The 15,053-nt window shown below is 45.7% G+C and overlaps 1 protein-coding gene across 7 annotated transcripts in view; it reads left to right on the plus strand.

Annotated features, from left to right (window-relative positions):
- Positions 1 to 15,053, plus strand: part of TRAK1 (trafficking kinesin protein 1) — a 159,494-nt gene that overhangs the window by 18,792 nt on the left and 125,649 nt on the right. For 4 of the 7 annotated variants that reach the window (XM_040433638.1, XM_040433640.1, XM_040433641.1 and 1 more), the window contains exons 1-2: positions 8,342 to 8,475; positions 11,444 to 11,638. In XM_040433638.1, the coding sequence (XP_040289572.1) occupies positions 8,472 to 8,475; positions 11,444 to 11,638 (199 nt within the window). In that variant the 5' untranslated portion in view covers positions 8,342 to 8,471. Of the gene's footprint in view, positions 1 to 8,266; positions 8,307 to 8,341; positions 8,476 to 11,443; positions 11,639 to 15,053 lie in introns of those variants that run through there. The other 3 variants (XM_040433645.1, XM_040433642.1, XM_040433644.1) reach the window with 2 other exon arrangements.

The raw sequence follows: 15,053 nt of genomic DNA on the forward strand, positions 1-15,053 counted from the left end.
TTCTCTTCTGGCGGGCCCTACTTCCATAGAGCTGACTGGTGACGCAGACTCGCTTACCTTTGCAAGTCGAGGCGGGAGGATGTGGCGCGGCATACGCAAGGGGGGAGGTCGGGAGGAGGAGGAGGAGCAAGTAAGTCCTTCACTATGCGAGCCATGCCGCTCGCATAGTGAAGGATAGGATCGGGAGTTGGGACACCGAGCTGCCTTGGGCCCCCCAGGAACAACTGGGCCCGGGTCAGCTGCCCCTTTTGCCCCGCGTTAAAGACGGCCCTAGAAATGACTCATCTATATTGTTCAGGAATATGCAGAAAGAAAATGTGAGCTTCTCCATTATATACTGATGTTACTTATTGACTGGAGAACCTGACATTACAAGCAATCATCTGTCAGGCTGAACTCCTAAGAGGCCAGTGTCATTAAAGAAATCATTATGGTTTCCTGCCCTGGAAAAGCATTTCTTATGATACCTGCCGTCCTGGTGACTTCCTGGATACGCAGTACTCAGGGTGAAGCTATATTTCGTAGCTTGCCATGAAGTTGCCAAGCTGACGATTCTCCTGCTCGTGGTTCTAATTTGTTTGGATTTAGATTTGATGGACCTTATGCACCAAAACTGGACCTACAGGAATCGGCTTCATAAGAGATTGCTCTCGTTCTCCAGACTCCAGTCCGAATTTTCTGATTTTGATGGAGTTGAACTTAAAGAGGACCTTTCACCGATCCTGACATTGTGAACTAAGTATCATGACATATACAGCGGCGCCCAGGGATCTGACTGTAGGGCTGCAGTAAACGATTATTTTAGTAATAGAGTATTCTATAGATTATTTTTTACGATTAATCGAGTAATCTAATAAGAAAAAAATAATACTGTTTTCCTTTATAAAAACCTCAGACGCCCTGCCATTAGCCCCCAACACCCTTTGTTCCCCACTGTGCGATCAGCCCAAGTGCATCAGCCCCCTTGTGCGATCAGCTCTGCCCCCTTGTTCCATCAGCTCTGCCCCCTTGTGCCATCAGCTCTGCCCCCTTGTGCCATCAGCTCTGCCCCCTTGTGCCATCAGCTCTGCCCCCTTGTGCCATCAGCAGCTCTGCCCCCTTGTGCCATCAGCAGCTCTGCCCCCTTGTGCCATCAGCAGCTCTGCCCCCTTGTGCCATCAGCAGCTCTGCCCCCTTGTGCCATCAGCAGCTCTGCCCCCTTGTGCCATCAGCAGCTCTGCCCCCTTGTGCCATCAGCAGCTCTGCCCCCTTGTGCCATCAGCAGCTCTGCCCCCTTGTGCCATCAGCAGCTCTGCCCCCTTGTGCCATCAGCAGCTCTGCCCCCTTGTGCCATCAGCAGCTCTGCCCCCTTGTGCCATCAGCAGCTCTGCCCCCTTGTGCCATCAGCAGCTCTGCCCCCTTGTGCCATCAGCAGCTCTGCCCCATTAGCTCTGCCCCCATTGTGCCATCAGCTCTGCCCCATTAGCTCTGCCCCCATTGTGCCATCAGCTCTGCCCCATTAGCTCTGCCCCCATTGTGCCATCAGCTCTGCCCCATTAGCTCTGCCCCCATTTTGCCATCAGCTCTGCCCCATTAGCTCTGCCCCCATTGTGCCATCAGCTCTGCCCCCATTGTGCCATCAGCTCTGCCCCCATTGTGCCATCAGCTCTGCCCCCATTGTGCCATCAGCTCTGCCCCCATTGTGCCATCAGCTCTGCCCCCATGCTCCTCCTGACACCCGTAGTGCACAGCGTCACTGGTTTCTATGACGCTGTGCACTCCAGGCGCCTGGCCTTAGTTGCACCCCCACCCCCTCGGTTTCATCCACTTACCTTTCCAGCAGGGGCGCTGCCGACACTCCATCGTTCTGCGCTGCTCTGCTCCTGACGTCACACAGTCCGTCGGGTCACGGCGTGCGTACGTCAGGAGGTCAGAGCAGCGCGGGACCATGGACGTACTGTGGAGTGTCCGGAGGCCGCCTGCTGGAAAGGTAAGTATTCCAAGCGCCGCAGGAGACCACGGAGCGGGAGTAATAGCAAGCGCTTCACTCCCGATCCGTGGTCACATGACACAAACGAATCTTCGATGCAAAAAATTTGCATCGAGGATTTTTTTGTGTCGAATTACTCGATTTAATCGAGTAATCGTTTCAGCCCTATCTGACTGCACTTACTATTATCCCTGGGTGCCGCTCCGTTCTCCAGTTATGTCCTCCGGTATGTTCGGGGACTTGGTTATAGTAGGCGGAGTCTGCCCTTGTTCTGCTGGGCGTCTCCTTCTCCTAGGCTGTAACGCTGGCCAATCGCAGCTCAGAGCTCACAGCCTGGGAGGTTTTTTCTCCCAGGCTGTGAGCTGTGCGCTGCGATTGGCCAGCGTCACAGCCTAGGAGAAGGAGACGCCCAGCAGAACAAGGGCAGACTCCGCCTACTATAACCAAGTCCCCGAACATAACGGAGGACATAACGGGAGAACGGAGCTGCGCCCAGGGATGATAGTAAGTGCAGTGAGATCCCTGGGCGCCGCTGTATATGTCATGATACTTAGTTCACAATGTCAGGATCGGTGAAAGGTCCTCTTTAAAAGGGTTTTCCAGGATTTTATACTGATGACCTATTCCCAGGATAGATAATCAGTATCTACTCAGTTGGGGGTCCAACATCCAGGACCCCCACCGATCAGCTGTTTGAGAAGGCACTGGCGCTCCTGTGAGCACCTTTGCCTCCTCCCTGCTCACCAAGCACAGCGCCATACATTGTTTAGCGGCTGTGCTTGGTATCGCACCATTCACTTGAATACTGCTCCTAGGCCATGTGACACATGAACATGTCACTCGCCCTAAGAAAAAACAGAGAAGGTGCAGCGCTCACAGGAGTGCCAGTGTCTTCTCAAGCTGCTCATTGGCAAGGTCCAGGGTGCAGGACCCCACCCATCAGATACTGATGACATATCCTGAGACTAGGTCATCAGTATGAAAATCTTGGTAAACCTCTTTAAATTCTGCATTTAAAATATCACAAGTTCCATTCCTGTACGACTAACTTGCTCATTAGGGTTATTCTTTTCTTGACATACATGCCGTGGTTAGACCTGATTTAACCTCTTAGAAGTTTGGGCAGCATTGTCAGTGTTTTGGCGGAGAGAGGCTCAGACAGATGAGAGCTGAAGGAGAGAGCAGATTGTGATGTTGCTTAGCAATGTTACAGTCATGGAAAGTATGCCGCGTGACAAAAAGGGAAACCAGACGGAGGGGGCATGATAATGAGAGTACAGGCATGAGTATGCAATGCAGGCTTGCTTTATGATACAGAAAATGTAGTTGAGTCACTGTGCATTCACACAACTTAATTTAATAGAGAACGGTGCAACTAGCAAATTCCTGAATCGCTTATTTAAAATAATATATGCCTGAATCCACCTGGAAAAAAAAGCTGCATAACCACAAGGGGTCTCACTTCCACCTACGTTGCAGCCCACTGCCTGTTATCAGGCAAGATCCGTCCCTAATAACAGAGACACAGAAGACTGCAGAGAGGAAGTGGCAGCATGTCAGAGCTAGCTGAGCCTCACTAAGAAAATGCTTCCTCTTTGCTTCTGAACATCACAAAAGCCTCCTACATGTTAGACTGATTTATCCCTCCCTATCTGTTCGTTGAGCTCTGGAGCTGAAAACCAACATAATGGAAAGTAAGGGAAAGGATGTCACAGCAGTACATTGCTGGCGGACTTGTATAAAGGGGTACAGCCCTGCTTCTGAGTGAAATGCATCCAGCTGTGCAGCTGAAACAGGGAATAATATGGCTGAAGGAAACATTTGGGAAGCCCAAACGACTGTTCCTTCACAATTATGATTGTAAAAGAAGCACAGCCATCGTAAACCTTTTTTTTCCAGGTGCGCTTCAACCTTATTCAAAGAATGCAGTAGGTGACAACCACAAATCTTCTAAGCCCATTATATACTATTTTTAAAGGCTATTTATGGAGTCCTTTTGGAGGCAATCTTTTATAGTTGCATGCTACTCTTGGGCTAAGAATATTATTTTTTTTCAGTGAATCTACAGACTGAATCTGTGGGGGAGCTGCTCTGATGGCTTGATCTGTAGCTCTTATTTCTGAATTCCTGACAGCTCATAAACAAACTAAATTCTTATCAAGCTGTAGCTTAAACTGAAAGCTGTAGAGGAAAAAGTGTACGTCAAATATGCCTCTGCCAGACAACATAGGTTCAGATTCTGAAAAAAAAGGTGCCTTTTCGGGTGCCTCAATTTTTTTTTATAGTTACACCACATTCACACTGCACAATCTGTACTATGGGTTTGTTCAGACGGCACAATGTAAAAATATATCTGTAGTTGTTTGACCATGAGACCACAAAAGAAATATAGGAAACACCAAATCTTGAAAGTTGGAAAACTCAAACTTTGCTGTGTCTTGTCTTATGAAGAAGACAACCCTTTTCTAACCTGGTCCAGTATCTTTTAAGGGGTTATCCCATGACTAATGCAGAAAATAAAACTCAGACATCATATAGTACGTGGCAATCTTCTTCTAACAAAACTAGAACCAGCCCTGTACCTCACATGGATCCTGAGATCTCTCCATTCATTGCTCTGCTAGATTTATATTAACCCCTTACGGACACATGACGTACCGGTACGGCATGTTTCCCGAGTCCTTAAGGACACATGACGTACCTGATGGCATGGAAGGCAGCGCGATGCCTTCCTGAGGCATCTGCGCTGCCTTCTGGTGAAGAGCCTGTGAGATCCAGCCCCCTGGATCCCACAGGCCCCAGAAGCTGTATGAGTAATACACACAGTATTACTCATACAGCCAATGCATTCCAATACAGAAGTATTGGAATGCATTGTAAAGGAATATACCCCCAAAAGTTCAAGTCCCAAAGTGGGACAAAAAATAAAGTGAAAAATAAAGTTTTCCCCAAAAAAATTTAAAGTTTCAAGTAAAAATAAACAAAAACGTAATTTTCCCCAAATAAAGTTAAAAAATTAGGGGGGGGGGGGGAGAGAGAAAAAGGTATACTTATTAGGTATCACCGCGTCTGTATCGACTGGCTCTATAAACATATCACATGACCTAACCCCTCAGATGAACACCGTAAAAAATAAAAACTGTGCTAAATAAACAATTTTTTTGTCGCCTTACATCATAAAAAGTACAACAGCAAGCGACCAATCTAACCATCACCTCATCCCGCAAAAAATTAGCCCCTACCTGAGACAATCGCCCAAAAAAGAAAAAAAACTATGGCTCAGAATATGGAGACACTAAAACATAATTTTTTTTGTTTGAAAAAAGCTGTTATTGTGTAAAACTTACATAAATAAAAAGTATACATATTGGGTATCGTCGCGTCCGTATTGACCTCTATAAAAATATCACATGACCTAACCCCTCAGATGAACACCGTTAAAATTTTTAAATAAAAACTGTGCTGAATAAACTATTCACTATATACATCACAAAAAGTGTAATGGCAAGCGATCAAAAAGTCACACGCACCCCAAAATAGTGCCAATAAAACCGTCATCTCATCCCGCAAAAATCATACCCTACCTAAGGTAATCGCCCTAAAACTGAAAAAATTATGGCTCTCAGACTATGGAAACACTAAAACATGATTTTTTTTGCTTCAAAAATGAAATCATTCTGTAAAACTTACATAAATAAATAAAAAGTATACATATTAGGTATCGCCGCATCCGTGACAACCTGGTCTATAAAAAATATCACATGATCTAACCTGTCAGATGAATGTTGTAAATAACAAAAAATAAAAACTGCCAAAACAGCTATTTCTTGTTATCTTGCCTCACAAAAAGTGTAATATAGAGCAACCAAAAATCATATGTACCCTAAACTAGTACCAACAATACTGCCACCATATCCCATAGTTTCTAAAATGGGGCCACTTTTTTGGAGTTTCTACTCTAGGGGTGCATCAGGGGGGCTTCAAATGGGACATGGTGTCAAAAAAAACAGTCCAGCAAAATCTGCCTTCCAAAAACCGTATGGCATTCCTTTCCTTCTGCGCCTTGCCGTGTGCCCGTACAGCTGTTTACGACCACATATGGGGTGTTTCTGTAAACTACAGAATCAGGGCCATAAATATAGAGTTTTGTTTGGCTGTTAACCCTTGCTTTGTTACTGGGAAAAATGGATTAAAATGGAAAATTTGCCCAAAAATTTTAATTCTGAAATTTCATCTCCATTTGCCAATAACTCTTGTGGAACACCTAAAGGGTTAACGACGTTTGTAAAATCGGTTTTGAATACCTTGAGGGGTGTAGTTTCTTAGATGGGGTCACTTTTATGGAGTTTCTCCTCTAGGGGTGCATCAGGGGGGCTTCAAATGGGACATGGTGTCAAAAAAAACAGTCCAGCAAAACCTGCCTTCCAAAAACCGTATGGCATTCCTATTCTTCTGCGCCCTGCCGTATGCCAGTACAGCAGTTTACGACCACATATGGGGTGTTTCTGTAAACTACAGAATCAGGGCCATAAATATTGAGTTTGGTTTGGCTGTTAACCCTTGCTTTCTAACTGGAAAAAAATTATTAAAATAAAATCTGTCAAAAAAGTGAAATTTTTTAATTGTATCTCTATTTTCCATTAATTCTTATGGAACACCTAAAGGGTTAACAAAGTTTGTAAAATCAGTTTTGAATACCTGGAGGGCTGTAGTTTATAGAATGGGGTAATTTTTGGGTGGTTTCTATTATGTAAGCCTCGCAAAGTGACTTCAGACCTGAACTGGTCCCTAAAAATTGGGTTTTTGAAAATTTCTGAAAAATTTCAAGATTTGCTTCTAAACTTCTAAGCCCTGTAACATCCCCAAAAAATAAAGTATCATTCCCAAAATGATCCAAACATGAAGTAGACATATGGGGAATGTAAAGTAATAACTATTTTTGGAGGTATTACTATGTATTATAGAAGTAGAGAAATTGAAACTTGGAAATTTGCAATTTTTTACAAATTTTTGGTAAATTTGGTATTTTTTTTATAAATAAATTTTTTATTTTTTTACATAATTTTACCAGTGTCATGAAGTACTATAATAAGTGACGAAAAAACAATCTCAGAACGGCCTGGATAAGTCAAAGTGTTTTAAAGTTATCAGCACTTAAAGTGACACTGGTCAGATTTGCAAAAAATGGCCTGGTCCTTAAGGTGAAATAGGGCTTAAGGGGTTAAGCTGGCAGCGCAAGGGGAGTGTCTTTTCTGCTGCAGCTCAGGGGCCGTGTCCATGCTCTCCCTATCATAGCTCAGGGGGCGTGTCCATGCTCTCCCTATCACAGCTCAGGGGACGTGTCCATGCTCTCCCTATCACAGCTCAGGAGGCAGATGAAGGGTAAAACTGAGTATGTCCGACCATCTGATGGCGAAGGTCAAAGAAATAAGAGAAACAAAAGCAGGCGGTGCTATACAGATATAACTCAATTAATGTTTAATTCCATGCAATTACAAAAGCTTTCAGATATGTTGATGATATTTCTGCAACTGAGGAAATGGAAGAACCTATTTTTATTTTTTTTCTGTAGAACAATGGGCAATTTTATTTAATTTTTTTTGCAGTTCTGATTAGTGAAACATTTCTGTAACAAATATGCTGGATGTGAATTTACCCTTTAAAGCCTCATTCACACGTCCGTGCTTTAATCCGTGAAAAGGTGGTCAGTGATGCCTCCATGAAGATGCCTGTGTTGGATCCGTGTGTCCATTTTTTGCTGTCCATGTGTCATCTGTGTTTCACTGCACAGCTGAAAAATAAAATAATTTTCAAAGCATCTCTTCCTAATGATCCGCAAAACACGGATGCATGGTTTTTACATATCCCTAGACTATAATGGCCGTGATGGATCTGTGGACACAGACAAAATAGAGCATACATACTGTACGTGCTAAAACACTGATGTGTGAATACACACATTAAAATGAATGAGTACGTGAGCTGTCCGTGGAGAATACGTACAGCACACGTCCGTGGAACACTGAGGTGTGAATGAGGCTTAATAGAGGGTTGTCTTGAGCAGAGCACCTCCTTTCTGATGTCCATATGCCCTAATCTAATATGACTTATGAACAGGGGCTGTTGTTTAACCTATGTGAAACATTATATGACGTAAAGGAGCGTATATTTTATGTTGTTTTGTAGGAGATCTGCGTTAGTTGGTGTAAATTTGTGCAGAGGAATGTAGACTGGCTGCATGCCATAAGACAGCCTGGTGGGAATAGGATTGGCAGAGACGGAAAGGGCAGCCGTTTTTAGTTGATGCGGCCTTGTCAGTGATCTGGCTTTGTTTTAGGTATGTTTAGTCAGTAAATTCATAGCCTTGTGTGACAGCAGTCTCTGTACAGCAGTGCTTGCATGTGTTGTGTTTAGACCGGTGGAGCCATGACAGCTGTAGGGAAAATGTGACCATCTGAGCAAGAGGCAGGAGGGGACACAGGGAAGACTTACTCCACACAAAATGAGTAAGTAGATTGTCATTGTACATGAGAGGTGATGAGAACAGTGCCTGTAATGGTCTTTATCAATGGTTATAAAAGCTCTCGGGAGGGTTTCAGTATTCAGGGGTGGACTGGCCATATACCCTACAGGGGGCCACCCAAACCTTCTTCACGGCCACCAGCTGGGAAACTAAGGATCTAAAGCTCTAAGCATTAATTAATACAAAGCCCATCACGCACTTATGTACCTGGCCAACGGCTGCAGGTGTCCTCCTGAACTTTAGGGTCCTTTCACACGTCCGTAGAATGGGTACGAATCCGTTCCGCAATGTTGCGGAACGAATCCGGCCCCATTCATTTTCTATGGGGCCGGAAGAGATGCTGACCGCACACAGTGTGCTGTCCGCATCCGCATTTCCAGAGTGCGGCCCCGATCTTCTAGTCCTCGGCTCCCGAAAAAAATAGAACAGGTTAGGCAGTTTTATGGGTGTGCCGGCCGGGTGTATAGCTGATCCGCAATACACTACGGACATGTGAATGGACCCTAACTGTATCGCTATCCTCAGGACGGTGATACAGTTGAATACTGTGGTAAGGGTGGCAGTATTTTGTGCAGCTATTTGGTTCTGCTGGGGTGGTATTTTGTACTGCACTACGGTATTGCATGCCCTGCCTATGTGTTGGCCCTGCCTACCTCTGTTGCCCCACCTTCTGTCAGTTTGGACCCACCTACAACAAAAAGCACTTTTAGTTTTTTTTCCCAGGACGGCTTTACGTTCCCAGTCTGCCCATGCCTATATTTTAGCTGCCTGTTTTTGAACTTCTAGGCTGATTTATAACGAAATTTAAGTCCATTCAGAAGAGGAGAGATGAGGGCTGGTGACCGAATTTCAAATGAGCTCTGTGATGAATTTTATTTTGAACGGCATTGTGCAGCTTGCTATGTACTGTGATACGTACAGTAGGAGCTGCAGAAGCCAAAGAAAGCATAGTGTTTAATAAAACCCTATTTCAAAAATGCTTCCAAAACACATTCATTTAAGTTAAAGGGATTCTGTCATCAGATTTTACCCCATAACCTAAACATATGCTCATGTCCAGACTAATAAGAAGAATCCTAAGCTGGCCTTATTAAACCTCACTGTGGCTCTATTTGCCCAAAAAACAAGTTTTTATAACCTGTCAATCACTTACTAAAGCTGCCGAAGGTAAGGTCCATTAATACAGGGTGCCCGTCCGCACCCCTCGCTGTCCGGTGCCCAGCGCCGCCTTCTACAGCTCAGCTCCGCCTCCGCAATCCTCCCAGTCCCTCTGCCAGATCCTGCACCTGCGCACTAGGCTCAGCCAATCTGCAGGTCATATCAGGGTTGAGCGAAGTACGCATCAGGCCGGCGCATGCGCACTTCTCTCAACGAAGCCGCTGCCAGGAGTCCGCACGGGCGCCCCAGGCTGAGTTTAGTGCGCAGGCGTGGGATCTGGCAGAGATATGGGGAGGATTGCGGAGGCGGCGCTGAGCTGTACAAGGCGGCTCTGAAGACAGGGAAGGCGGCGCTGGGCACCGGACGGCGAGGGGTGCGGGCGGGCACCCTGTATTAACGGACCTCCCCTCGGGCACCTTAAGTAAGTGATTGACAGGTTATAAAAACCTGTTTTTTGGGCAAATAGAGCCACAGTGAGGTTTAATAAGGCCAGCTTAGGATTCTTCTTATTAGTCTGGACATGAGCATATGTTTCGGTTATGGGGTAAAATCTGATGACAGAATCCCTTTAAAAAAAAAAATGCCCCAAAGATGTACATAAGGTTTAACTGTTATCAAATGATGAATAATTACCATTTTTCTTATGACCCATTTTTAACGCCTATTAGCTGTACTGGTGTAATAATGATGTGGTTGAAAGCGTAGCCACTGGCATTGGGTGTATCCCAAGAACAGAAATATCTCATATGCCAGCTCTTGATGATAAGATATACAATATGGACGAATGTATTGCAACACCTACAGGAGCTTTCCTAAATCCATAGGCATAATATGGAGATGGCCGGCTTCCATTTTCAGCTAAAACAGCTTCCGCTCTTCTGTACAAGAGTTTGGAGTGTCTGTGGGAATTTTTGCCCATTTGTCCAAAGGGCATTTCTGAGGTCAGACAGTGATGGTGCACGGAAGGGCCTGGATCACAATCTCCATTCTGGCTCATCCCAAAGGCGTTCAATGGGGTTGAGGTCGGTTCTTCCACACCAAACTGACCCAACCATGTCTTTATGGACCTTGCTTTGTGCACTGGAGCACAGTCATGCTGGAACACAAAAGGGCGTCCCCCCCCCAAACTGTTCTCACAAGGTTGCTAGCATACAATTGTCCAAAATGTCTCGATATGCTAAAACGTTAAAGGGGTTGGTCAGTTTTCTATGTTGATGACTTACCTCAGGGTAGGTTATCAGTATCAGATCGGCGGTGGTCCGGCTCCCAGCATTCCCGTCGATCGGCTGTTTGAAGAGAAAGCAGCACTCGTATGAGCGCTGCCTTCCCTTCACTGTTTAACTGCTTGCTGTCAACATTGTAGTGGCGAGAAATTGTAGCTCCTCTGTCCCATTCACTTCAGTGGGAAGAAGCAGACGGAGTGGAATTACACCTGCTTGCCGCTGCATTGTTGATGGCGAGCAGGTAAACAGTGAAAAGAAGGCGGCGCTCGTACGAGCACTGCGTTCTGTTCAAACTGATCGGTGGGGGTGCTGGGAGTTAGACCCCTGCTGAGCTGATATTGATAACTAGAGGCGTAAATTATGATGAATGTGCCAGGGCTGATGGTCCCAACCTCACCATGCCCCTTTTCGTAGGCCTGGCGAGGGCGGCTTAAAGGTGTTCTGTATACACTCTCTCTCTAGTTTTACAAGTGAATGGCAAAATGACCAATCATGTTGCCCTGTGTGACGTTACAAAGCAAACTTTTGTATGTTTTTGACTATTTTCTCAATTGTCTTTTCTTCATATAGATGTGTGTAATAGTACTGACCTTCCGGAAGTTGAAATCATCAGCCTACTGGAAGAGCAGCTGCCTCATTACAAGCTAAGAGCCGACACCATCTATGGCTATGATCACGACGACTGGCTCCAAACGCCACTCATCTCTCCTGATGCCAACATTGACCTTACTACTGAACAGATTGAAGAGACCTTGAAATACTTTCGTGAGTACTTTTCAGATTTTTTTTTTTTACTCATTAGTTTAAAAATATAATAAATAAAAAAATGTATAAAACATAATAGTATGCAAAAGAGAATAAATGTAATAACTTTAGTGATACCCAATAGTATTGCAATTCAAAGAACCCTGCAAAGATAAATGTTTACAGCTATATACATACAGTATCTTCAATTGTCCCCTGGCTATACCTACGTAGGTGCTGAGTTTAGCTATTAATGGCATATAATACAGTGCTTATAGGGGTTGTGTGCATAATTTTTACTATATAAATCTGTTTTTATACCGTGGAGATACACCGCTCCCCCGCTACATATCACTGTTCTGATTGTGATCTGGGTATTCTCTCTGTAAACAGCGCAGCGCTGCAGTAACCAGGCATGACCACTACACCTTGGATGGAGCTGTGTAAGTTTGTGCGCCGGAGCTTGTGATAACAGCTGATCGGCAGGGGTGCTGGAAATCGGACCCCTGTGGATCTAATACTGATGACCTTTACTAAGGAGAGGTCGTCAGTGAGCAGGTCCCAGAAAACTCAATAAAGGGGCTGTCTCACCTAAGACATTGTTGGCACTAGCATATGCCACCAATGTCAGATAGATGCAGGTCCCACCTCTGGGACCTGCACCTATCTCTAGAACAAAGCCCGAAAGCGGTCGCCCTCCATTCATTTTTTGTGGGAATACAGAAAATAACCAAGAGCTGGATTGGCTATTTCCAGCAGTCCCGTAGAAGTTAATAGAGCCGTGGCCACGCATGTGCGGTTTATTACTACAGAATTTAAGAAAATAGTCGAAGTGCGCTGGGCTATTTTCAGAACTCCCATATAAGTGAATGGAGAGCACGTCGCACATGGGCGGTGCATTCTTTCACTTTCGGAGGCCTATCTGACATTGGTGACATATCCTAGCGATATGCCACCAATGTCCCACACGATACATAGAATATATTGCAGATATTGCGGCCACCTCTGTAATTTATTGTGTAAGGGTTCAGGTGCACTCTTCGGCTGTTCTGCGTTTTTGGTGCGGCAAACAAACGTATCCAAAAAAACGCATGCGATTTTACAACAACATGTCTGCATTTTTTGGTGTGTGTTCTTCCAGCAAATCAAAAACACACAGTAAGGCTACATGCACACGACCGTATGTGTTTTGCGATCCTCAAATTGCGGATCCGCATGCCATAGTTTTTTTTTTGCGGATCCATTGTAACAATGCTTAGAACGGACAAGAATAGGACATGTTCTATTTTTTTTGCGGGGCTACGGAACGGACATACTGATGCGGACAGCACATGGTGTGCTGTCTGCATTTTTTGCGGACCCATTGAATTGAATGGGTCCGCATCCTAGCCACACAAAAAACAGAACGGACACAGAAACAAAATACATTCGTGTTCATGAGGCCTAAAAGTGAATTACAAAATAGAGTTACATTAATGTAATTAAGGTTTGCTGTGCTTTTTCCCTTTGCTGGAAGAAAACGCACTATAACCGCAGGTACATTTCTGCAAAAACCGCATGATTTTTTCCATATCATCACCACGACGGCCATACAAGGAGATTGACCCCTGACCTCTGTAGGGGCAGGAAGCAGAGAAAGGTTTAAATGTTCCCCCCCCACCACCAAACACCAGTGTTTCCTGTCCCTACAGAGGACAGGGGCGGAGAAAGGTCTCCGCAGGCAGCCGCCGTGGAGATGAAGGCAGAAGTGGTATGGAGTCGCGTACCTGCTTTTGCGGGGCCCCCCCTGTCTGCCCGCGGTCTCGTACTAACGCCGGACAGGGGGGGGTAGGGAGAGACTCGCCTCCGGTTGATCTGGGGCCTGCTCCCGGGAGCACGGAGATGCCCGCTGGTTCATCGAAACCATGCCGGCTTGTGCTCCCAGCGCCGTGCGGCGCTATACAAATTCGTCACTTCCGGGTAGCCGGACGTTTCCGGAAGTGACGCGGACGGAGGGGGCCGGCTTCAGAAGGCGGGAAGATTCAAATGGATTCTCCTGCCGGCAGCGTCCTGCGGTGAGTACCTACCTGATTTCGGCTGTACTACAGGATGTCTGCCTCTGAACACACCGAGTCCTCTACTCTACCGTCCGTAAGTTCCCCATAGGGGAGAGTTTTTTTCTTCCTCTCTCACCGGGGCACATTTTAATGGGGTTTTTCTCTCTTGGTTTTCCAGACTGCAAATGAACCTCTGAGAAAACCCAAGAAGTCATTGAAGTGTATCTCATGCCTCAAACGACTTCCTGATGATTACCCTAAGAAACTGTGCAGGGTCTGCATTACTAAAATTGTCCGGGAGGAACAACCGTCCCTCATGGATGAGATTAAGTCCATGATGCAGGAAGAAATTAAATCCTCTTTTGCGGCCTTTTCCTCTCTTCAGACAGTGAAGCCTGTGGTTTCGGAGCCCCCCGCTAAACGCCACAAATCGGACGATGATGTCTCATCCGACTCTGAGGTTTATGGGGGTTCAGCTTCCTCCTCTAAACACAGAGGATGAAGATAAGCTCTCTGAACGGGATTTTTTAGAAAACAGAAGGAAATTTTATTTTTCCTCTGAGGATATGCCCGAGCTGTTAAAAGCCGTTAGAGATACTATGGGAGTAGAGGAGGTTCCCTCTACGTCAGTACAAGATGAGATGTTTGGAGGTCTCAGGGTAAAAAAATCCAGAGTCTTCCCTATTAACGAGAACATCAAGGGGATGATTTTGGATGAATGGGCAGATCCGGAGAAACGACTAGGCGTCGCCAGATCCTTCCAGAACCGGCTTCTCTTTGATCAGGAAGAAGCTAGGACATTTAATACTATCCCTAAGATTGACGCCCAGGTAGCTAGGGTCAATAAGAAAACCAGCCTACCATTTGAGGATGCTTCTCAACTCAGAGATCCACTGGATAGAAAGGCCGACGGCCTGCTGAGGAGATCCTGGGAAGCGGCCATGCTCACGCTTAAGTCAAACATAGCAGCCACTTCCGTGGCCAGATCTATGTTCATCTGGCTCTCTGAGTTAGAGAATAGGGCCTCCGACGATTCCTCTACAAATGAAATCATGAGCGCCATTCCCCTGTTAAAATCCGCTACAGCTTTTTTGGCAGACGCTTCCGCGGAGTCAGTGCGTTTTTCAGCAAAAGATGCGGGTCTGTCCAATGCAGCTCGCCGTGCCTTGTGGGTGAAGTGCTGGTCGGGGGACAAAGTATCTAAATCCAGATTATGTGGCATCCCTTTCTCTGGAGAATATGTTTTCGGACCTGAACTAGAGAAAATCCTAGAGAGGGCCTCCGATAAAAAGAAGGGTTTTCCGGAGGAGAAGGTCTATAAAAGGAAGTATCCCTTTCGTGCCCCTTCCAACCAAGGTAGTCAATACACGGGAAAGGGCAAGTCGGGCCGTTTCAGTTAC

Source organism: Bufo bufo, chromosome 5, assembly GCF_905171765.1.
Source record: "Bufo bufo chromosome 5, aBufBuf1.1, whole genome shotgun sequence".
Taxonomy (NCBI): domain Eukaryota; kingdom Metazoa; phylum Chordata; class Amphibia; order Anura; family Bufonidae; genus Bufo; species Bufo bufo.